At 45.5% G+C, this 24173-nt stretch overlaps 1 protein-coding gene, 1 long non-coding RNA gene and 1 pseudogene across 3 annotated transcripts in view; 2 read left to right on the top strand and 1 right to left on the bottom strand.

Moving 5' to 3' along the window:
* Nucleotides 1-3808: 3808 nt before the first annotated feature.
* Nucleotides 3809-24173, top strand: part of Uvrag (UV radiation resistance associated) — a 298170-nt gene continuing 277805 nt past the window's right edge. The window contains exon 1 of one of the 2 annotated variants that reach the window (XM_031387482.1): nucleotides 3809-4124. In XM_031387482.1, the coding sequence (XP_031243342.1) occupies nucleotides 4008-4124 (117 nt within the window). In that variant the 5' untranslated portion in view covers nucleotides 3809-4007. Of the gene's footprint in view, nucleotides 4125-4208; nucleotides 4379-24173 lie in introns of those variants that run through there. The other variant, XM_031387483.1, reaches the window with a different exon arrangement.
* Nucleotides 16454-19051, bottom strand: LOC116102616. The gene is made up of 2 exons (XR_004123241.1): nucleotides 18868-19051; nucleotides 16454-16543 (listed from the first exon to the last, which is right to left on the bottom strand). It is a non-coding gene; the product is annotated as an uncharacterized LOC116102616 (long non-coding RNA).
* On the top strand, nucleotides 23222-24129 carry LOC116102615 (annotated as a pseudogene).

The following is a 24173-nucleotide window of genomic DNA, read 5'->3' as shown; positions in this document are numbered from 1 at the left end:
GAGGTTCTAAATTCAATTCCCAACAACCACATGAAGGCTCACAACCCATATACATAAAATAAATAAATCTTTTAGAAAAGGAATAAAATAGTATATATGAAAATAATCCTAGGGTGTATTTCTTGAACACTTACTGTTTCCAACATCCGGCACGCTATAGTTGCTATGCATTCTCTTGAACACTCTACCAGCAGCAGCCTAAGTTTCCCCTAGTGCTTGAGTCGTGTGGGCTGAAATGTCTGAGATGGCTCCTGAATTTGAAGTATGCGTTTCTGGTATCCAGCAGGCAGCCTGTGAGGAGCCAAGCCCCAGGGAGAGCGCGTGGGAAGAAAGAACAGCTTCTGCTGACATGCTCTCCCTCGGCAATTGGTTCTTCAGTACCCTTGTTTAATGTCCCCCTCCATTGTGACGTTTGTATGGGTGCTTGCCTTAGGGTCTCCCTCAGCACTAGCACTGAGGGGTCAGGCTGGTAACTTCATTTTGGAGTTGCTCGGGGAAGGGCTAGCTTCCTGGCACCTAGCAGAGGAGCTCTCTGGGCCACCGTTGACTGAAATAAATAATAAGGCTAGATGATAGAAGTGATCACTCAAGGAGAAGGAAAAGATCCTGTGTTCTCTCTCTAGGTCCATTTTTCTTTTTTTACATGTGTATGTATATATGTATATATTTATGTATGTATGCATGTATGCATGCATGTTTGTATGTTTATGGGGGTGAGCTCCTCCATGCTATACAGGTGTATACCTACAAGTCAAGGGACAACTTATGGGAGTAAGTTCTCTCTCTCTGCCTTATGGGTTCCAGGGATAGAACTCAGATCCTGAGGCTTGGCAGCAAGTACCTTTATCATCTGAGCCATCTCACTGGCCCGCAGTTCCATTTTTCTTGCGTTGTAGGCCAAAATGATGGCCCAGATATTCAAATAATTTGAACCTGTGATTATAACCATATTTGGAAAAAAAGTTTTTACATAGGTATCTTTTTCTTCTCCTTTCCTCTCTCTTTCCCTTCTTTCTCTTATTTTTTAAGATAGGGTCTTATACTATAGTCCATGCTGGCCTGGAACTCACTGTGTAGTCCATTCCATTCACAGCAACTGTCTGAGTGTTGCTATGACAGGCATAATCTATCCTGCCTGGCTCTGTAGATGTCACTTAAGGAAGGATCCCAAGATGAAGTATGAACAGGGCATCTAAAGCCAATTCCAAATGTTCCTGGAGGAGAAAGAAGGCACAGGAAGAGGGAAAATGTCAGAAGGAGTCAGAGACTGCAATTATGCAGCCAAGGATCTGAGAGCCTCTACAGGCTGGAAGAGCAAGGAGGGTGACACCCCAAACTGTGGGAGAATACATTTCTGTTGTTTTCAGCTACCAAGCCTGTGGAAATTTGATATGGCAGCCTTGGCAAACAAGCACAGTTTAGAATCAGAAATGTTTTCTGTGAAATTCCACTGGATCTTGGCATTGTATGGCTTGAACTAAGTATGATTTGGAATTTCCCAACTGCTCACTTCTCAACAGACACCTGACCCCCACACTGAGGCTCCAGCCATGAGGAACTGCTCAGTGTTTCAAAATAAGAGACTGTGACGTCAAAGCAATCCATTTCTAAGGTCAGATGCAACTCATTTCCCCTGAAAGTTAATATGCTTACCTTTTATTTTAAGAAGTGGGAAGGGCTAGGGATATAGCTCGGTAAAGTGCATTCTGTTCAACTACCAAGATCTGAATTCCAGCTCTAATATCCTAATAAAAAAGCTGGGCATGGCAGTGCATACCTCTATCCCAGAGCTAGGGAGGCAGAGACAGGAGGATCCATAGGGCTCACTGGCTAGCCATCCTGCCCTACTTTGTAAATTCCAGGCTAATGAGGGAACGGCCATCTTAAAAAAAACAAGGTGGACAGCTCCTGAAGAACAATACTTGAGGTTGACTTCTGACCTCTGCGCACACACACACACACACACACACACACACACACACACATGCATGCATACCTGTGCACACAAGTGTCCACACACACAAACGTGCACATACTTTATTTGTTTTTTGAGACAGGGTTTCTCTTTGTAACCCTGGCTATCCTGGGATTCACTCTGTAGACCAGGCTGGCATTGAACACAGAGATCTGCCTGCCTCTGCCTCCAAGTGCTGGGATTAAAGGCATGCACCACCATGCCCAGCTACACATACTTTTTTAATAGTGCTAGGGATTAAACCGAAGGCCTTGTGAATACTTGGCATCTACTCAACCATTGAGCTATATATACACCCTCTCACTCGGTAAAAGGTTTTAAATCCATTTATTATATGTTAGGGTCTTCATGGGCACATATAGTGGCCCACCTATCCCCAACAATGACACCAGTACTATTCAACACATGGATAGACAGTGGGGAGCTGACCTGCTCAGTGACAAAGCTAGAAGGTGGCAGTCAGAATCTCAAACTGCCTGCTTCCTGTTGTGCCTGCCTCTCTGAACACTGTGTTCTTTCAGCTATAACAGTCCAGGTGGTGGAGAAATTCACACTCTATGGGAATAAGGGAATCAATATCCTGCAAAATGACTCAGTGCTACTTATAGAAGCAATGGCTGTAGCTGCTATTATGGTCAAAGAAGTCTTCAGGGAAGGGAGGGCACTCGAGCTGTACCTTCATATTCATTTCTCTATTCTCTGCAAGCGATGGGGATCCAGGGATGAATCAGACAAGGTCCTTTGATTGAGGAATTCACATATGCGTGTTTGAGTTCGGGGAGGCTGTGTGTGTGTTAAATGCCTATTAAAAGACAAAGTGGAGGCTGGTGTGGTGGCACACTCCTGTAATCCCAGCACCTGGGGAGCTGAGGCAGACTGAGCTATAGTAGTAGCAGGCCGGTGAAGTCTCATCACCCCACACCCGCCGCCTCGCCCTGCCCTGCCGTCCAGCAAAGCAAGTAAACAAAGACAACACAATAGAATAAACAGGTCTGTGGTAAAGTCAAGTTTCCTAATTCAGAACCCCAGAGAAGTCTTTGGAAGAAAGGACTCCTGCCCCAGCTGAAACAGGATGGCAAAGCAAGCGTTAGTCACAAGCAGTAAAGGCTTTCTAGGCAGAGCATAAGCATCCCACCCGCAGAGGTGAGACAATCTCTTGGCTGGCTGGCACACTTGGTGGCTAAGCTTACTAGTTATAGAAGCTAGAAGGGGCGTAGACTTGCAGGTCTTGAGTGGATCACTGAAGAGCTGGTGGACCGCCCGATGGATCTCTGGTCTCCGTGATCGCTGCTCGGTGGCGGTTCCCCCTCTCAGTCATAAAGCATGGCTTTTCTGTACGTGGATGAGAACACTTCGGAAAGACAGACCATTTATCCGGACTCAGCTGGTGCCAAGCCGGTCCCCGCCTTCCACTGGAGGCTCTGTTACCATAGCAACTAGGTTAGGGCGGAAGTGGCTTAGAAGACCGACTCTCACTAGTCAGGTGACGCTCCAGACTTCTGCACGTGACTCGAAATCCCAGGCGCGCGCTCTACCTAATCAAGACGCCGTCCCTGTTTCACCGACAACTGACAGCGCTCTAGAGCAATAGCCCATGAGGCTCCCCTAGGAGACCCCACCCCTTAATAGTGAAAGGGCCAATTAGGCTGAGGCAAAGAGAAGTTACGCCCCAGGTTTCGCCCGGGTTTGACAGACGTAATTGAGGCCATCCTAGAGTCCCTCCGCCCCTAGCCATTGCGGCCGACGACGGACAGACCCGCTACCCAATAGCACGTCCCTTGGCTGCCTTCGGGTCCCGCCCCCTCAGGAACGGAACCAATGAGCACGCCAGGTCTGGGCCGGGTGGAGGGGTTGCACTGCGGTAATATGGCTCTTCCTTAGCCAGCGGCGGTGGCTAGCGCGGGCGCGGAGCTGCCGGGGCTCTCGGGTGCCCCGTTTCTAGGCTGTAGGGGCTCGGCGAATCACAGCTCGGGAGGCGGCGGCCGATGCCGGAGGACTGCCCACCTGGCCGCTCGGCGGCCCTGGGGTCCAGATGAGCTCCTGCTCCTCGCTCGGGGGCCCGGTGCCCCTGCCACCCCCGGGCCCGTCCGCCGCGCTGACGCCGGGTGCCCCCGCGCGGGCCCTGCATGTGGAGCTGCCGTCTCAGCAGGTGAGCTGGCCGCGAGCCGTGGGGCGGAGAAGGTTGGCGGGGCTCGCGGGGCTTGGGGAAGGCTGACAGGAGGAGGACCCCCTCCTCTCCGGCCGTTCCCGCGCTCAGACCCCCGCATCCCTCCAGGAAGGCGCCGCGGAGCCCTGCCCCGCTGGCCGCCGCCGAGCTTTCCCTTTCGCTCCGGAGCCGAGGAGTCGGTTTTCTGCACTTATTCTTAGTGTTTCGGGTGCTTCCTTCCGTTCCTCCTGAGGAAGGTATTTGGGACGTCGGGGTTTCCTTTCCAATCTCAGATCCTCATGGCACACTTTACTCCCTCGGATGAGTGTCTTGAAGGAGGATTTGAAGTATACAACCATATCTTGGATTTCACTCATACGTGTGTGTGGGGGGGGGGGAGGGATAAAGACAAGAGAACACTGACTTTGGGGATCTGACAATTCTTGGCAACACCCGCCTATCAGTACATCTTCCACTGCCCTCCCTCAATCCCTCAAGAGAGACTCTGCAGGAACCATAGCATGGAAGAGGACCTGGAGAAACTGTCAGTTATGAAGAGGTTACCGAGCTGGGTCTGTGCAAAGTGATCATTGAATCGTCACAACTCCATGAGATAGCTGTTTTTTATTGTCACGGTTTTTCAATTCTAGGAACAAGCCTGTTCACTTGCCTCTCTGTTAGTGTTTCTGGTGGGGCTGGATTTCCGAATAAAAAAGTCTGACTCCAGCTTTTGCATCAGCAGCAATAGTTTGCTTTAGACTTGAGAGCAGTTGCTCCACCACGGTCCACAGGACAGAGCAAGCTCCCTCAGACCCTTCCTGTAACTTTCCATCCTTGCCAGAGACAGGAAGGAGCCACACAGGAACGCAGTGGCTATGGGAGAGAGGGCCAGGCATGGAGTGGATCGGAATGTAAAGGAAAGCGATGTTGCAATCCCCCTTCCCCCGGAAAACGGTGCCCTGTGAGTAGAGAAGGAGCATTAACTGCAGAAGCAAGGCTCTGTGGTAGGAGAGGATTTAAAAGATCAGAAGGCATGTGCCCTGATTTTGTAGTGCCATTGAAGAGGGAGTTTGTGGAGAATATTAGGAGTTGGAAAGGAATGAGGCTTGTATTGCATTTCTTGGTCGTGGGAGAGGGTGAGAGAGTGGCTGGGAGAGTAGTTTGTGGATTGGGCATTAATGTGAATTTTTGTATGTGTGGGAGGTGGAGTGTGATGGCCTGCGAGGAGAAGCAATGGTGAGCACTGTTAGGAGCCGCCTGGAGAAATTGGGCATCTAGATGGGTATAGTTTAGGGGAGCTCTGAGAGCAAGGTGGGTTGGAGAAGAGAATGGGTCATTTCCTGAGTAGAGCCTGTTCTAGTAGTAATGGTTCAAAACTAGGAGAAGCAATCCAAGGAAGCTGCCTGTGGACTCGATTCAACTCCATTTGTTGGTGTTGGTCGAGTTTCTGGGTTGGTGTATAGTGTCCTAAGTGTGCAGCTGGATGCTGTGTGAGCACTTGGCATGCTATTTACAGTTTTTTCTGGGAGTGTCATCCTTGAACTGTGAGGCAGCCTATGTAACACATCCCTTCCGTAGTTGATATTAATTCTGCTTTCTAGACCAAAATGCACAAGTTTGGAGAAACAAATATATTTTAAAATAAGCATTTTGTTGATTAACATATTAATTTACAAGGGCTTATGGACCATTTCCAGTAGTTCTCTATCCCGCTGCCCTGGGTGGTGGCATTGAAGGATCTCTATATACATGTGAAGTTCTATAGGATAAAGTTAGAGCAGTGAAAACACAGGATAGGTAGTGTATTGGTGTGTTTGTTTGTTCGTTTGTTTGTGTATTTATTTTACAGGGTATCTCTACATAGTCCTGGCTGGCCTGGAACTCACTAAATAGACTAAGTTGGTCTCTAACTCAAAGAGGTCTGCTTGCCTCTACTGGTAGAATTAAATATATATACCACTACTACTCTCCGAGTGTGTGTGTGTGTGTGTGTGTGTGTGTGTGTGTGTGTGAGAGAGAGAGAGAGAGAGAGAGAGAGAGAGAGAGAGAGAGAGAGTATTTAAAACCATAGGAATCTTCCTATTAACAGTTGTATCATTATAACAGAGTGTACTTCTCTGCATTTTTTTACCCACTTTGCACATTGTTTTCTAACCTGATTTTATTCATTCAGACCACATATGTGTGCTACACATACATACACACAGCTCATACACTTTTGTGATTTTAATGTGCATTTCTTTAGCTGGTGTATATGTATATATGTGTGTGTATATCTATGTATGTATACATATATATATATATTTCCCCCCTACTACCCAAGATAGGGTTTCTCTGTGTAGATTTGGCTGTCCTGGAACTCACTCTGTATACTAAGCTGGTCTCAACCTCAGAGATCTCCCTGCCTCTGCCTCTCAAGTGTTGGAATTAAAGGTGCACATCACCACTACCTAGCTAATATTTTTAAAAACTTCATTTATTGCCTATTGAACAGTATATCAAGCACATGGTCTCAGTTTTCCTGCCCAGCCTTTATGAATTTTAATATCATTGCATATGTTTTACTGCTACTTTAACTTCTTCTGTGAAGTGATTTTTTGCGTTTTTAGAATTCACTTTTCTAATTGTTGTGCTCGATTTTTATAGTCTTGAAGAATCTATTTTTCTTGTCTTTTTTTGTTATTTGTTTTTGAGAGAAAAAATTTGGTTTTGAAGCTATAGCCTCCTTTATTATTATTATTATTATCATCTTTATCTTTGTGTGTATGTTCTCCTGTTTCTGTGTGTGATTAGGGAGCATAACACTAGGAGGTCATAGGACAGCCTTAGGTGTTGGCTTCCACCTTGTTTGGCCTGTAAGCTTCAAAGAGTCTCCTGTCTCCATTTCTATAGCAGTTTCTGGATTACAGGCACATGGGTTATCTAGCCTGGCTTTATTGACTTCTAGGGATCTGAACTCATGTCTTCACAACATTTAGGGCAATGCTTGCCCACTGAGCCATCTCTGGTCACTCATCATCATCATCATCATCATCATCAGCAGCAGCAGCAGCAGCAGCAGCAGCAACATCATCATCATAACCATGGGATTGAACCCAGGACCTTGCACAAGCTGGGGAACTCCTCTGTTTTCTTCTAGTGAGTTATAGTTTCAACCCTTTACTTTTTTTTTTAGACAGGATCTCATTGTATAGTCCTGATTGGCCTGGAACTCACAGAGACCTACCTATTTCTGTTTTCCTAGTGCTGGAATTAAAGTTGTGTATCATACACCCAATCCTTTTCTTGTTTTTTGTTGTTGTTTGTTTGTTTTGAGACAAGATATCACTAAATTGTTCAGGCTGACCTTGAGCTTGATCTGTAGCCTAGTCAGGCCTTGAATCAAAAAAAAAATATAGATTTATTTATTTTATTTTATACATATGTGTATTCTGCCTGAATGTATGGACGCTTATCAGATGTATATCTGGTGTTTGCAGAGTACAGAAGAGGGTGTCAGATCCCCCTGAAACTGGAGTTACAGTTAGTTGTGAGCTGTCATGTGGGTGCCAAGAATTGAACCTGGGTCTTCTGTAAGAACAGTAAATGCTCTTAACCTCTGAGCCGTCCACCCAGCCTTCCATTTTAATATTTTTTTTAAGTGTGGAATTCAGCTATCAAGAACATCTTAGAAATGGTTTTTCATCAACCCAAGAAGAACCTGCACACATAATAAACGGCTCTCCGTTTTCCGTCTTCCTGCCCACTAGCCCTTGCTTGGTAAAACTCTCTTGTACTTTCTGTTTCTTTGGATTTGATCACCTGGGGTTCTTCAGGCCTGGGGATTCTTATAGTGCTTGTGCTTTTGTGCCTGTGTGATCTCCTTCAGCATCATGTTTTCAAGGTTCGTCTTAGTGGAAGCTTGGGTCAGAGCCGGCCCCTCCTGTGCCGGTTACCCACTGTGTGCGAATCTATCTAGTTAACAACCCTTGCTTTTCACCCCTTATTTTCTGTGCATAAATCCCATGTGGCATTTAGTTGGTCTGCCTCCTTTTAGTGGTGACAATTTCTTACACTTTCTTTTGTTTTGATGCCCTTGGTTGTTTTGAGTACTGTTCAGATGTTTTGTATGATGTTCCTGTCCTGGCATTCCTATGGATTGTTTTTCATAGTTATGCTGGAGTTGTGGTCTTTAAAGAGCAATACTTAAGAATGAAGAACCATTTGTATCATAGCAGACGTGTGTGTGTGTGTGTGTGTGTGTGTGTGTGTGTGTGTACTGTTACACTATTTGTCTCCATGGATTTGAACTTTGGTCCTCACCAGCTGAGGTGTTTCCCTCCTTGCCCCTCCCACCCCCCAATATTGTACTTCTGATACCAAGTGTGGGAATTTCCCCAGAACCATGTAGTCCTCCAGTGGGTACCCGAAGTGTGACCTATAATTAAACCTGAGACTAGCTACCTGGAGTTAGTATCTAGTCCTTAGGTTAAAGGCTCGGCCCCGCCCCCTTGCCCTTCAGATGCCAATCTCAAACCTGGTCCTTCCAGAACTTGTGGCCAATTGGCTGTAAATGGAGGGTATTTACAACCCTCTAGGTTTTGATCATCTGCTATAGTGGCTCACAAGGCCAGGAAAACCTTTCAGTTTATTGATTTATTGTAAAGAAGATGGGGAGCAGCCAGACTGAAGAGTCTGGTTAGGACGAGGTAGTGAAACCTTCTGCGTCCTCAGGGTGCCTGCCCTCAGCTTTCCTGAGATCATAGACACCATCAGTGATTCATCTAGTCACCAGTGTGTCTCTCGAGGTGAGTGAGGCTGATAGTTCTAGCCAGCCAAGAGCTGCCAAGAGGGACTAGACAGATCAGAAGCTGCTCCCAGAAAGTGGTCTGGATCAGGAACTACAGTCAGACACCTAAACCGGAAAAGATTTCCCTTCGAACTCTTTGCTGGGGAAATTACAAGGTAAAATGCTGTGCCAGGGACCAAAGACCAAGATGAGCATTTCCTATAAACACTACAGGTAGTGAGCAGGCAGTGCTCACCACAGCATCCCCACACATCAGGCGGGGCTCACCAGGGTGCCCTGCTGGAAGCCTGCTCATGCAACCCCACTCCTCTCCACTGTGCTCCTTGGGACCTTCTGTGTCTCTCTGTGAAGGCCACACTTAAGGGATTTTTGCTTCCCCTCCCCTTGAGGACAGGTATCTACATAAATTATTTACAGTTCTCCAGTGGATATTCCTATCCTTTTATAGATGAGGAACCTAGGCTCTCAGTAACTTTCTCAAAAGTCACAGGGAGCATTCTTGGCCCCCAGTTTCCATTTACTGTAGCCACCTACTCCAGCAGCATCTGCCTCTAGCAACGTGTTGCTTATGAAGTGGTAACTCAGTATTTAGTCACTTATGTGAGTTCCCTTAAAGAATTTACTAGTTTACAGAGAGTTGATTGGATAGCGTCTTAGTTAGGGTTTTACCGCTGTGACCAATGCAAATCTTATAAAGGACATTATTTAATTGGGGCTGGCTTACAGGTTCAGAGGTTTAGTCCATTATCATTAAGGTTAGAGCATAGCAGCATCCAGGCAGGCAGGCGTTGAGAGTTCAACATCTTCATCTGAAGGTGGTTAACAGAATACTGACTTCCAGGCAGCTAGGACTAGGGTATTAAAGCCCACACACAAAGTGACACTTACTTCAACAAGACCACACCTCCTAATAGTGCTACTCCCTGGCCCAGGCATATACAAACCATCACAGATAGGATTGAAACACGGTAACAAAATGACAGACAGATAGAATGTTTAATGTAGTTGCCAGTGGTATGTTCATTCCCCCTTACATACTTGTGATTATCATTTTTTTTTTTTTTTTGAGACAGCTTCTCACTATAAGATCCACCAACCTTGCTGGGCGGTTGTGGCGCATGCCTTTAATCCCAGCACTTGGGAGGCAGAGGCAGAGGCAGGCGGATTTCTGAGTTAGAGGCCAGCCTGGGCTACAGAGTGACTTCCAGGACAGCCAGGGATACACAGAGAAACCCTGTCTCGAAAAACAAAAAACAAAAAACAAAACAAGATCCACCGGCCTCTACTTCCCAAGTTCTGAGATTAGAGGTATGCACCACTTTGTCTGGCCATATATATTTGCTTCTTAAAACCAATTTATGTTCTTCGTTTTTAGTGTGTTGTGTTGGTAATGCCAGGGCAGGCACAAAGGACAGCCGGACCATATTGGAAACAGATGCCTTGGGCAGCACAGTGCTCTGTCCTGTGCTGTTTTTCCATCCGTAAATATGTATCAAACCTCTTTGACTCAAAGGAAAGAGATGCAATCTGTAGTTGTGGATCTGTAAAATAAAGGCACTGAAACTTTTGAGCAAGATTGGCTCTTGTAACACAACCATGAGGAAGCTTTGGAAGCTTCCTGTCAGCATCTTAAAGTCATTATTTTACATGACAAAATGCCATCAGGATGTGCTTTCTGTGTTGTAATTTCTTTGTTCTTCCTGTGAAAATGTTTGGTTTTGCTTTAAAAGGAAAAGTTATGTTCTTATTTTGTGTTTACTTAAAGATTTCTTCACAGGATCACAGTTCTTAGTTCTGGGGTAGAAAATCCAGAAGTGAAACTGACTGGAAATAGAGCAGTGTTGAAAGTTGGGTCTGCAGTGTGGGGCTGACAAAATTTACATCTCAGGATTTCCGGATGTGTATTTTACTTTTACTTATTTTCTTTAAGATAGCTCCAGAAGTCCTGGAACTCACTCTGTAGACCAGGCTGGCCTTGAACGCTTAGAGACTCAAGTACTTCTGCCTCCCAAGTGCTGAGATTAAAGGCATTCACCAACCAGCATAGTGGGCCACAGATTTTTAATACATTGTGCAATTCTACCAGCAAGCCAAGACATACTTCTGTGGCAAGCAAGATATCGTGGTCATTTTTAGTGTACTGGGATATGATGAATTATAAAATTGGGAGTTAGTTTAGAAAAATTAAAGGCAAATCTGATTTAAAAATATGGTTGAAATATTTGCACTTGTATATACTTTAGGTTTAATGGCATTAGAACTTTCTTATGTTGCAGAGCTATTTATTTTTATTTATTTATATTTTCTTATTTGTTTTGTTTATGTATATGAGCACTCTATTTGCATGTATGCCTGCATGATGGAAGAGAGCATCAGATCTCTGTACAGATGGTTGTGAGCCTCCATGTGGTTGCTGGGAATTGAACTCAGGACCTCTGGAAGAGCAGTCAGTGCTCTTAACCATTAAGCCATCTCTCCAGCCTCCTCATTATTATTTTTTTTTACTGTATGATAGTGGAGCATATGAAAAAGAGAAGCTTTTCTTTCTTTCTAATTTAATTTTCTTATTTTTATGTGTGGGTGTTGTGTGCATGTATGGCTGTGCACCACACACATGGAATACCTTGGAGGCTAGAAGGTATTGGGTCCCCTGGAACTGGAGTCATGAGTGGTTGTCACCATATGGGTGCAGGGATCCAACCTGGGTCTTGTGCATGAGCAAGTGCTCTTAAGTATCGTACCCTCTCTCCAGCCACCCTCCTTCTAGTTTGCATTTAATATTGTTGTCCATCTTACTTTAAGGTGGAAATTCGAGTTTTGGAATAGTGGGATTTCACAGACTTAAAAAATCTGATGTTCTCAGAGGTGAAACTATTTGCCAGGCCGTGAATGTGCTCCAGAGACCTCAGGGACTTTGTTCAGCAGAGCTCTAGGGAGTGTCTTCTCAGCTGGTCCATGAGCACCCTGAGAGCCTGGCTCTGTATCTCCTCTCTAGGCTGTGACATGGTGTCCCCCCAGCTTTGTTTGACTTTAGGCTGGAACTAAAGTGGGGCTGTGGCATTGTTTTAAACTTCCCTCAAGGGCTGGACACTCACTCTGCTCCTGCCCCATTCATGGTGTGAACCAAGGAAACTGAAAGAAATGCCCCTTGGCCTCCAGGGCTGGTCTTCCTGTTCTGTTTCTGGTGCTTTATCAAGCCCAAACATTTTTGAACATTTTGAATATTCTTAGGAACAGTGAATTCTCTACCTCCTTAAGTTTCGGAAACAGCAAACATCTGGTGACTGTGGTTTTTCTCCACGCCAGCAGTTTGATTCTGTGTAATATTTACCACTGATTGCTGTAGATGTTAGTTGTGATGTTACTAGACATTTTACAAAAATGAAAGCTAGCAAAGTATGTTTGTTGAGGCTAAGATAAGTAACCCTGTAGTTGAACATTAGAACCCAGCATTCAGTGGTCCATGAAAATAGGTGGCATTTCTTTATGTTATGGTGGTTAAAATATCCTAAAAGATGTGGCCAGACCTTTTAAAATAACAAGATATGCCAGGCAGTGGTGGCGCACACCTTTAATCCCAGCACTTGGGAGGCAGAGGGAGGCAGATTTCTGAGTTCGAGGCCAGCCTGGTCTACAGAGTGAGTTCCAGGACAGCCAGGGCTACACAGAGAAACCCTGTCTCGAAAAACCAAAAACAAACAAACAAACAAACAAACAAAAAAACAAAAAACAAGATATATCAAGAAGCTGGCACTAGTGTCTGCCTTTGGTTTCAGTCCATAGGTTCTTGAGTAAGGAAAAAAGGGAACAAATAGCAGAAATTGGGAATTGGGCTTTGGATTTGTTTTTCTATGAAAAACTTGGTGATCTCTCCCATGGCTGTAGTCTGTGCGACTAAATGTTTAACTTTGAACTCTTAAGTAAGTCAGTTGTTTAATTCAGCCAACTCTGCATGCTGAGTGGGAAAGCCAGACTGGGTGGCCGTTTATTTCTACAGTAGATATTTGTGAAGTGCCTTTTGACTGTGTGAGCATTGGACCTGAAGAGGAATGTCTTCATTCTGCCAGCCAGACTGTCTTTGAGAGGATATGGATTATTTTCTTCTTCAATTCCAAACATTCTTTGTAAGAGAGCTAATCTAGAAAACCTTTAAAAAGTCTTCAAAATGAAAATAGTTTTATTTAGACTTATAAGGAACATTTACAATGTCCCTTTTGAAAAGAGGAAAGTTTTTGGGAATATTGTGGCACATGAAGAGCCTGCCCAGCTTTGACTCATAGAATTAAGCTTGGTAGGCTGGTGGTCTGTGGATATTCATGAAAGGTTGGGTGTAGTTACAGAAACATACTTGTTACTTGTGTGTTGTACACACAGGAAGGTATTTTGGGCTTTATTTTTTTTTCATGAAGTGACTAAACAGAATTTATTCTGTGGAAGATTTTCAGGACAAATAGGAAAATAAAGAGCCAGATGCCTCTTTACTCTGTTATCTCTGCCAGAAAACATCAGCTAATTATTAGATTTGTAGAATCGCAGAGTTTGTTTTCTTTTTAAAAAATATTTTAAATTACATAATTATTTATTTGTTTCTGTGCCTATTTGATGGCCATAGGATCACTTTTGTGAGTCACTTCTCTTCTACCATGTAGGCCCTGGACTGGACTCGGGTTGTCAGCCTCTATGGAAACAACCATCTTGTCCTTCTTTTTTTCCTCCTTTTTTTTTTTTTTTTTTTCCGAGACAGGGTTTCTCTGTGTAGCCCTGGCTGTCCTGGAAGTCACTCTGTAGACCAGGCTGGCCTTGAACTCAGAAATCCACCTGCCTCTGCCTCCCAAGTGCTGGGATTAAAGGCATGCGCCACCACTGCCCGGCTCCCTTTTGATTTTTTGAGACAAGGTTTCTCTGTGTCCTGGAACTCTCCCTGTAGCTGAGGCTGGCTTCGAACTCAGAAAGATCTGCCTGCCTCTGCCCCCTGAGCACTGGGATTAAAGAAAGGTCTGTGCCACTTCCACCTAGGTTCTTGGTTTGTTTTTGTTTTGTTTTGTTTTGTTTTAGATAGGGTCTCATTTTTTCAGCCCAGGCTGGCCTGGAACTTACCATATAATTTAGTGTGGCCTCAAATTTCTATCAGCCCTCATGTGTCAATCACCTGAGTGCAGGAATAACAGGCCTTTGCTACCGTTCCCAGGTGACTGATTATAAGACTGGGATCCGGCTGAGGGATTTCTCCCCCTCTGTCCTACTGACTCATTCTCTCACAGTTTATGGCTTGCCTGGCTCTGTGGTTCAGTTCTGCAGCTGTTTACCTGGAGTTAGTCTTAGATCTTGGAAGTTGAAGGTTGATCCTTACAAAACTTGTGCTTCAGACTGCTGTTGCAACTCTTGGGCTACCTTTGCCTCTGATGTGAGCAAGGAGCTCCCCTCCCCCTCACCCAGGTTAGAGGTATTTGCTGCAATAGCCCCAGGAAATCAGCAAGTGTGGCACACAGCACAAGAACTCCAGTGGTAAGGTGTGGGGAAAGGTCTGGGCTTGTGTGACCTGCTGGGTATCCCACCCTCCCCGTGACCCCGTGTGCTCAGTTCAGAATCTCCTAGTCTGTTGCTCAGGGTTCACTTTCACCGTAATTCTGTTAGTCCAGGCATGCCTGAGTGAACAGTGTCCTCGGTGCCTCCTCCAGCCTCCAGTCCTTCTCCCCGATGCAGGTAGGAAGTTCTTGCTCTCTAATCATGCCTTGTCCTTTTGTGCGGAAGCTCTCTGCAGCTTATATTCCAATTTAGTTCGTTGATTGTGTGTCCTTTGCAGCTCTCTGTGGCTCACATTCCAATTTAGCTAGCTGATCACGTGTCCATAACAGAACATCTCTTGTACTAGCTTTCTGTTACAATGAAAAAAGAAGAAAAGAACAATCAATTATGAAAAGGTTTGGCTTTTGGAGATTTGGAGATAGGAGGCATCAATTCATGACCTCATTGCTTTGCTCTTATGGTGAAAAGCCTAGGCTCTGTGAGCACAGCAGCTCAAAGCTGTCTGTCCTGACTGGGGATCCCAACATACCTTCAAAGGCGCATGCCCTGGAGATTCCCGCTAGGTCTCAGCTCTTAAAGTTTGTCACACTTCTCAGTAGTGCTATGCCAGGGACCAAGCCATTAACACACAGGCCTTTGGAGATGTTCTAGACCTGGTCTCTGGTTCCCTTCAGTTCAGGATCCAGCTGCCAACCAGGTTTAGTCAATTATAAACAAAGAACACAAGCTTTGCCTTTTAAAAGTGTCAAGTCTAGGGATGATGTGGCTCGGTGGTAAAGCTCTTACCTAGCTTGCATGAAGCCAGTGGGTTCTGTCCCAGCAGAGAGAGGAGGAGGGAGGGAGGGAGGGAGAGAAAGAGAGAGGGCGAGAGACAGACCAAACAACCCAAAACACCTGTTGTTCAGCATGGCGATGCACACCTATGATCCTAGTACTTGGACCTTTTTGATTTCCTTTTACAGTAATGTTATTCAGAAGTGCTGCTAGCAAATCACAAGTAGTTAGGAGAAAATAAAATATTCTGGTTTATTACAATATGGCATGTAAGGTGAAGATGAGAGCGTTTGTGGCTGCTGAGGGGTTTTGGGATTGAAGATAACGCTGGAGGTTTGGGGCACCCCCCCTTGCCCCCGCATTTGTTTGTAAAGCTTGATTAGAATGAGAGGAACAAGAGGACCTCACTACGTAAAGGAGCATGGGTTAAGTTTCTAAGAAAGGATGCAACAGGAGTAAGGAGAAGTCAAAGTTCTGCTTGAGAAATATATAAGCTATGTTCTAGCATATGATAGTCTCTGCCTGGGATCAGCATGTTCATGGTAAGTGCGTCTCAGTGCCTTGAACCTTCTTAGGGAATCATCTAGAGCTTGATAGTAGGATCTGAACTTTTGTTTTCAGAATTGGAAGTTGGTACACAGGCAGAACCATATGCCTGTGATGCTAGGAAGACAGTGGATGGACATGGCTGGCTGTTGTAATTGGGTAGAATACATGAGACCTGAAAGGCCAAGAGGCCTCACAGGTTTTGAGGCAGGTGTCTCAGGGGCAAGCTTGGTGCATCCATCTGGGAGATCAGGCCCAGTTCCACTTTTGCTTCTTATGTTAGTGTGAAGTGAGTCCCTTTGCTTTTTTTTTTTTAAAGATTTATTTATTTTATATTTGTACACTGTTGCTGTCTTCAGATACACCAGAAGACAGCATCTGATCCCATTACAGATGGTTGTGAGCCACCATGTGCTTGATGGGAATTGAACTTAGGACCTGGTAGAGCAGTCAGTGCTCTTAACCACTGAGCCATCTCTCCAGCTTCAGTCCCTTTGCATTGATCCAGGCCTTCTCATTAAAAAATAAGTCTGGATGTTGTAGATCTCTGCTTCCATTGAAAACATGCATTTGAAGTACCCGGTGGATGACACAGTTAAAATAGGGTTCTGCTTGAGTAGGTCAGTGCTGTGCTAGGACCCGAGTGTCTGCTTGTTGAACACATTCCGAGGTGGTGCGGGGTCCCCAGGCTGAGATGGCTTTCAGAGGCCTCTCAGCTCTGCGGTTCTGGAATTCTAGTCATTGACTGTTTCAGCGTCTGAGGTCTGCTTTCCTTCTCTTTTCTCATCTGTATGAAGATGCATGAGTTTTAGTCTGTCTCTTTCCTTCAGTCCAGTTCCAGTTACCTTTCTCACTGACAGCCATGCTCCTGACAGCCCTCCCCCTCTCCCCCTGCTCCCCACCCTGATCTGCCTATCAGCTCATTTTCAGAAAGTTCCTCACTGTTTCTGCAGAGCTTTCACAGCTGTTGCTTTATTCTCCAACAAGCCACATAGGTGCTTGGATGGATATGCATACAGGAAGGAACACAGTCAGTGGTTTACTCTCTAGTGAGTATAGAGCATCCCTCCAGTTCAGGGTTACTGTAGCTAGAGTTCCTTTCACTGTGTCACACTTCTGCAGGGAATGGCTATTACACATGTCTTTGTTTAAAGATTTATTGCAAGGGGGGGCTGGAGAGAGATGGCTCCACAGTTAAGAGCACTGGCTTCTCATCTGGAGGACCTGGGTTCAATTCCCAGTCCCCACAGGGCAGCTCACAACTATCTGTAACTCACACAGGCACACATGCAAGCAAAACATCAATGCATGTAAAATAAAAATAAATAATTAAAAAAAAGAGAGATTTATTGCCCTCTCCTCTTTTCTTTCCACACAAGACAGGGTTTCTCTATTTAGCTTGGCTGTACCAGAACTCTATCTATATACTAGTCTGGCTTGGAACTCACAGAAATCTGCCTGCCTTAGCCTTGCCAGTGCCACTACCGCCTGACTTTTTGTCTTTTTTTTTTTTTTTTTTTTTTTTTTTTTTGAGACAGGGTTTCTCTGTATAGCCCTGGCTGTTCTGGAACTCACTCTGTAGACCAGGCTGGCCTTGAACTCAGAAATCCACCTGCCTCTGCCTCCCAAATCCTGGGATTAAAGGCATGCGTCACCACTGCCTGGTCCTTGTCTTTTTCTTTTTTTTAATGTAAATTAATTTTTCATTTACAAGTATGGAATATATTCCTATAGTTTCTCACGTAAAATGTGTATAAGATTTTGTGTAATGCATAAGGATACAGTGTGTAGTCCCACCCCCCTCCTGGGGCAAGTAGTGTTATTGTTTATACTTAAGCCTTTCTAGGAATTGCTTCATTGTCTTCTTTTCTCTCTGTGAAATGCAAATAACAACATGGGGACCATACAAACTATTGAAGACTAGTAGTGTCTTGACTATTGTTTCATCAACACCACATTATTTATTCTTCATGGCTGTGCAGTATTTTTCACTATAGGATCCGTAACTTAACTACTAGTGGATATATTTAAAGTACGTTGCAGTTTTTCTCTGATACAAGCCAAACTTTATTCTATTTGCACTAGTTAGCTTCATGTTACTGTAACATACTTAAGATATTCAGCTTTCAAAGAGGAGCGAAATATTCTGGGTCAAGGATTTTTGAGAGCTCAGTGTGTGGTCAGGTGGCTTTTGGTCCTGTGGTGATGCTGCAGATCATGACAGGGAGTACTTCCTGAAGTGCTGGGCTGTGAAAAGCAGTCTGTGTTTTGGTTGAGTGAGTCTTAACTTCCGGAGACCCAGTGGAAGATTCCACAAGGGATGGAACAGTGGAGACACGTTCCCAAACATAAATGGCTGGCACCACGAGCCCTCACTTCATTATTCTGTGGCTAGACAATGCTCCAACTCCCAGGATTCTGGCTGGACTCCACCCCCAGTCAACTGACCACAATCAGGTATGCCCCGCCCAACAGACAGGTAGCCCAGCCCACCACATAAGGGGTGGTTTGCCCCTCCCTTCTCTCGTCTTCTCTCTCTTCCCTCTTAGCCTCTTACTCTTCTTTACTTTTTCCTCCTCCCTTCCCCCTCTTTCCATGTGGCCATGGCCGGCCTCTACTTTCCTATCTTCTCTCTCCTTTCTATAATAAAACATCTTACGACCATGCATTGGCTCCTTTCAACTAGACATACCATGTTGGCCCGGTGTTTGCAGTGAGACCCAGCACCACGACTCTTCTGCCCTGTGTGCTAGCACAGGAACAACTTGTGGGCCACCACTTTCTTTTCTTCCCTGCCCCCTTTTTTCTCTTCATTTTCAGCCTCTCCGTCCCTTAGCACGCAGCGATGCCCAGGTGCTAGAACCTGTGTCCTTGACCTCTGTGAGGCTCAGGAGACCCCCCTCCCCCACAGCTGTCCCCTCCCTCCCAGGACTGGGATCCAGATGCAGAGTCCAGGCGGAGTGGGGCGCACATGGACAGACACCCGCATCTGCCAGAGTGCCAGACCTCTGGCAGGACGCTGGTCATTCTCTCCCATCCCTTTTGTTCCCCCACTGCCTGGTGGCAGGGTGCTGGTGGCACAGCGCCCAACACTAGAGAACAGCCACTCACCTGGTATTGCTGCAGATCATAGCAGGGAGCACTTCCAGGAGGGAAGAGCTGCTCCCCTGGAGACTCTTCTTCTGAAGAGGAAGGGGAGGCCCTGGGGGTCCCACTGCCTTTTGAAATTATCACTCTGGGGAACAAATCTGTAGACCTTGAAGGGCCATTTGAGGCAGGAGGATCAAAAGCTACAGCCTGGACCATATAATGAGTCTAACAACTGCAAAAGAAGATCCAAAATCAGTGTCTCATATTGCATATCCACAAGTATATTTTTAGCGCAGATGGAGAAGTGGAATTGTGTGTTGAAGGATGTGTGTGTTTGTTGTCTGGATGTTGCCAGGTTGCCGAAAGTGTAGGCTTTTGCCAGTTGCGCTGCTGTTGGCCAAGTGCCAGCATTTTGCCTCCAAATGATATTAGACCTTTGACCCACAGCAGCTCCACTGAAGCTTCAGTGCATTATTTTGTGCATGAGGTTCTTTCCATATTTAAATGCTCTTTGTATTTCACCAGCACCCTGCCACCAGGCGGTGGGGGAATGAAAGGGATGGGAGAGAATGACCAGCGTCCTGCCAGAGGTCTGGCACTCTGGGTGGCAGATGCGGGTGTCTGTCCATGTGCGCCCCACTCCGCCTAGACTCTGCATCTGGATCCCAGTTAATAGGTTAATATTCACATTCTTTCCTATTTCATGGAATTTTCTTGGGAATTTCTAAGAATACCTCTGTGTCAGTGAAGTTCCTTTTCTTGTGTTAATTTAAATAATTTCTTCAGTTTTTTTTTCCTTTGGCCATTTCATCACATAGAGTTGATTTTTGGTTTTGTTTTTTGCACTTTTTGAGACAGAGTCTCTGTATCCTAGGCTAGCCTTGAACTCAGTATGTAGTCTAGGTTGGCCTCTAACTCATGGCAATCCTCCTGCTTCAACCCCCTTAAGTGTTGGGATGGTAGGTGTGAGCTGCCATGTTCTGTTGTTATGTATAATTTGAAAGCATTTCTCTTTTTTTAAATTTCTTAAATTTTACTTACGTATATGTGTGTGTGTGTGTGTGTGTGTGTGTGTGCATGTGCGTGCACATGCGCGCGCATGCTTATCTTTTTGGGCTTTAAAACTTTTTTTATGTCGTACCTTATTTTTCTCTTACTGCATCTAAATGCTGTGTCACCCTTAGATCTTTGAGCTTTGTCTTAGGCTTTCTGTTGCTGTGAAGAGACACCATGACCATGGTAACTCTCAGAAAGGAAAACATTTCATTGAGGTTAGCTTACAGTTTCAGAGGTTCAGTCCATTTTCATCATGGTGGGAAGCCTGGCAATGTGCAGGCAGGCATGGTGCTGAAGAAGGAGCTGAGCATTTTATGCCCAGGTCTAAAGGCAGCAGGAAGAGAGAATGACACTGGGCCTGGCTTGAGCATCTGAAACTTCAAAGCCTTGCCCTCAGTGACATACTTCCTCCAAGAAGGCCACACCCCCTCATAGTGCCACTCCCTATGAGCCTGTGGGGGAGGGCATTTTCATTCAAACCTCCACACCTATTGTGGATGGTGCTGTAGTAGAAAAATATTTAAAAAATCTCCATGCAGGATTCCTTCCTACCTTAATAGTTTATGTTCCTAGATGAAAGACACACAGCCTTATATTTTTAAATATGTCTTAGTCAGCACCATAGCTGAGCAACTGCCTACCCTCCATGCTGTTAGGATCCACTTTCTTTTTTTTTTTTTTTTTTTTTTTTTTTTTTGAGACAGGGTTTCTCTGTGTAGCCCTGGCTGTCCTGGAACTCACTCTGTAGACCAGGCTGGCCTCAAACTCAGAAATCCACCTGTCTCTGCCTCCTAAGTGCTGGGATTAAAGGCGTGCGCCATCACCGCCCGGCAGGATCCACTTTCCTACTGATAACTCCCAGTTACTACTTACTAATTTCTGTGTTCCATCTGGGCTGCTCTTAACTCCATTTGGCCAGCCCACATGGCCATGTTTTTTATGGCTCAAATATTCTACTGCAGCTCTGGCTCTCCTCCCTCCTGCACGTTCTTCCTCTTCCAAGAGAGAATTCTCTCTCCTTCCTCCTAGTGGTTTCAAGCCTGGGGAAACCTAAACCCCACCTATGTCTCTTCTCTCCAACTATTGGCTGCTGGCATCTTTACTTACCAATCAGATTTAATTGGGGGCAGGGTCCCTCAGTGTCTTACATGCAGACTCTCTAGTCTTTGGGGCAAATGGTGGTGGTGGTGGTGGTGGAAATCCAAATTAGCAATATAATACAAGTAGCATTTAGCCAAACTTCTACTTGGTGCCCCCTCTAGCAAGGTAGTCCTGGGTTGGGATATATATATGCAATATATATCCCATATATGTATATATATATATGCAAGCTGAGCAAGCCATGGGGAGCAAGCTAGTAAGCAGTGTTCTTCTATGGTCTCTACTTGAGTGCCTGCCTTCAGGTTCTTGCTTTAGTTCTGCTGTGACTTGCTGCAGCGATGGACTGTGATGGAAGTGTAAGTTCCCAGTTCCTTTTGGTTGTGGTGTTTATCCCAGCAACAGAAAGCAAGTGCAGGGCAGTATGCTATGTGCATGGGTATGAGTGCATGCGAACAGCTAGCTACTCTATTGATCTAAAACTTTATGGACTAGTTCTCATTTCTCTAGAAATTGTCTTTAATTCCATTTTCTTTTTCTTTTTTTAAAAATAATTTTCTTTATTCTCAAACACATAATTGAATTTGTCACTCTGTTCAAGTCTTTAAACTCTTTAATATTATATATTATATTTTTAGATTTATTTATTATTATACATTATTATTATTGTACATTGTAACTGTCTTCAGACCCATCAGAAGAGGGCATCAGATCTCATTACGATGGTTGTGAGCCACCATGTGGTTGCTGGGATTTGAACTCCAGACCTTTGGAAGAGCAGTCAGTGCTCTTACCTGCTGAGCCATCTCACCAGCCCAAGTCTTTAGACTCTTCAGTAGTCTAATCCTTTCAGTCCTTATTAGTAGTATTTTAGAATTTTTTTGTTGTGGAAATTTCCATGTAATCTATTTTTATCTATCTATCTATCTATCTATCTATCTATCTATCTATCTATCTATCAGTATCTACATAAAGTTGTTACAGCTGTGTGCCATCATGCCTGCCTGCTTAGCTTAGGCTGGTCTTCCTTCCTTCCATCCATCTGTCCATCCATCCATCCATATGTTCTGAGAGAGGTCATTGCTGTCCTGGAACTTGCTCTGTTGCTTATGGTATCCTCCAGCTTGGTCCTCCTCTTCACAAGGGCTAGGTCTCTGGGATTATACATGTGAGCTGCCACTCCTGGGTCCACGCTTCTATTCCTTAGTAGGATTACAAACTGAAATGAGAGCTCCCTGCTTTATTCCCCATAGTGCCTAAGCACAGTGTGTGGAGGAAGGCCAGTGAGAGGGAAGAACGGAGCTAGGGAGGAAAGTGAGAGAGAGATGGCCTGTTCTTTAAAAGGGCAGATTGAAGCCAAGATTGAAGGTGAACAGGGTAGAGGTAAGAAAGCAAAGAAATGCCAGCCATTCAGAGGTCTGCTTTGTCGTCGCTGTGGAGAAGCCTGTTGCATAATTTAGTAGTGTTCAGTAAATGACTTCATTAAAGTGCTTCTCGGGCTGATTTGGAGTTGGAGAGCAGAGTTAATATTCCAGGTTCCAGGTGGGAAGCCGTATAATTTGTGCCAGAGAAAGCTCTGAGTTACAGACAAGAACTGTGAAGTGTGTCATGGGAGTGAGTGCTTGCTGGCTTAAGTCTGTGACATTGACTCTTGGCACCATTTGCTCAGGGCTGGGGGGCCCAAGCCTAGGTTCAAAAGCATTCATCTCTCAGAACTTTTCTGGGGAGTCTTTCTGGTGGGATCAGAGGATGAAGCATGGGAGTGGGGAGTATGGGGGAAACGGGGTGGGGGTGGGACTGATGCAGTACCAAAGGGGCTTCTCTGTGTTTTAAAAGTCTAACTTGATAGCAAGCTTAAATCTCTGGTTCAGTGACTGAGTATCTTTGTGGGAAAACAAATTTTCTTCATTTTCTTGTCCTCCATAAAGCTAAAACAAAATAAGAGGAATCTGAATTTACCTGAAAGAACCTAGGTCTTATCCCTTTACCTGCCAGTGAGCATGGTCCTAGACTGAGAATAAATGCCTGAACCAAAAAGGAACTAATCAAGGGAGGTAGAGTAAGGCCAGAGATGGCAGGTATCCAGGACCAGTGTGAGGATGTTCCTGATTCAGATACTCTAAAACATCTCACCACATCTGCACCAGCAGCTGGCACACCAACAGCAGCAGGTTTCTCTAATAACCAGTAAGCTAAGAATAGCATTTAGGCTTCTTCTTCTCCCGGAAAACACCAAATGGCGGATGACACCGGTGCAGCGGGAGTGCCAGGAGGACCCGGGGGCCCAGGATTAGAAGGCCGCGGCGGTTTCTGCGGAGGATTCGGCAGCGGTCTTAGGAGCCGTGGTCGAGGCCGTGGCCATGGTCGTGGCCGTGGTCGAGGCCGCGGGGCTCGCGGAGGTAAAGCTGAAGACGAGGAGTAGATCCCGGTCACCAAGCTGGGCCGCCTGGTTAAGGACATGAAGATCAAGTCTCTGGAGGAGATCTACCTGTTCTCCCTGCCCATTAAGGAGTCTGAGATCATTGACTTTTTCCTGGGTGCATCCCTAAAGGACGAGGTTCTGAAAATCATGCCAGTGCAGAAGCAGACTCGGGCTGGACAGCGGACCAGGTTCAAGGCATTCGTTGCTATTGGGGACTACAATGGTCATGTTGGTCTTGGTGTTAAGTGCTCCAAGGAGGTTGCCACTGCCATCTGAGGGGCCATCATCTTGGCCAAGCTTTCCATCGTCCCTGTGCGGAGAGGCTACTGGGGGAACAAGATTGGCAAGCCCCACACTGTTCCATGCAAGGTGACAGGCCGCTGTGGGTCTGTGCTGGTGCGTCTCATCCCTGCCCCCAGAGGCACTGGCATTGTCTCTGCTCCTGTGCCCAAGAAGCTCCTGATGATGGCCGGTATAGATGACTGCTACATTTCAGCCAGAGGCTGCACTGCCACCCTGGGCAATTTTGCCAAGGCCACCTTTGATGCCATCTCCAAGACCTACAGCTACCTGACTCCCGACCTCTGGAAAGAGACTGTGTTTACCAAGTCTCCTTACCAGGAATTCACTGATCATCTTGTGAAAACCCACACCAGAGTCTCTGTTCAGTTCAGATGACCCAGGCTCCAGCTGTGGCTACCACATAAGGGTTTTTATATGACAAAAATAAATGAAGTCTGTTAACAAAAAA

Source organism: Mastomys coucha, unplaced genomic scaffold (assembly GCF_008632895.1).
Source record: "Mastomys coucha isolate ucsf_1 unplaced genomic scaffold, UCSF_Mcou_1 pScaffold21, whole genome shotgun sequence".
Lineage (NCBI taxonomy): Eukaryota > Metazoa > Chordata > Mammalia > Rodentia > Muridae > Mastomys > Mastomys coucha.
Note: the sequence above shows the minus strand (reverse complement) of the source record. Positions and strands in the feature narration are given on the sequence as shown.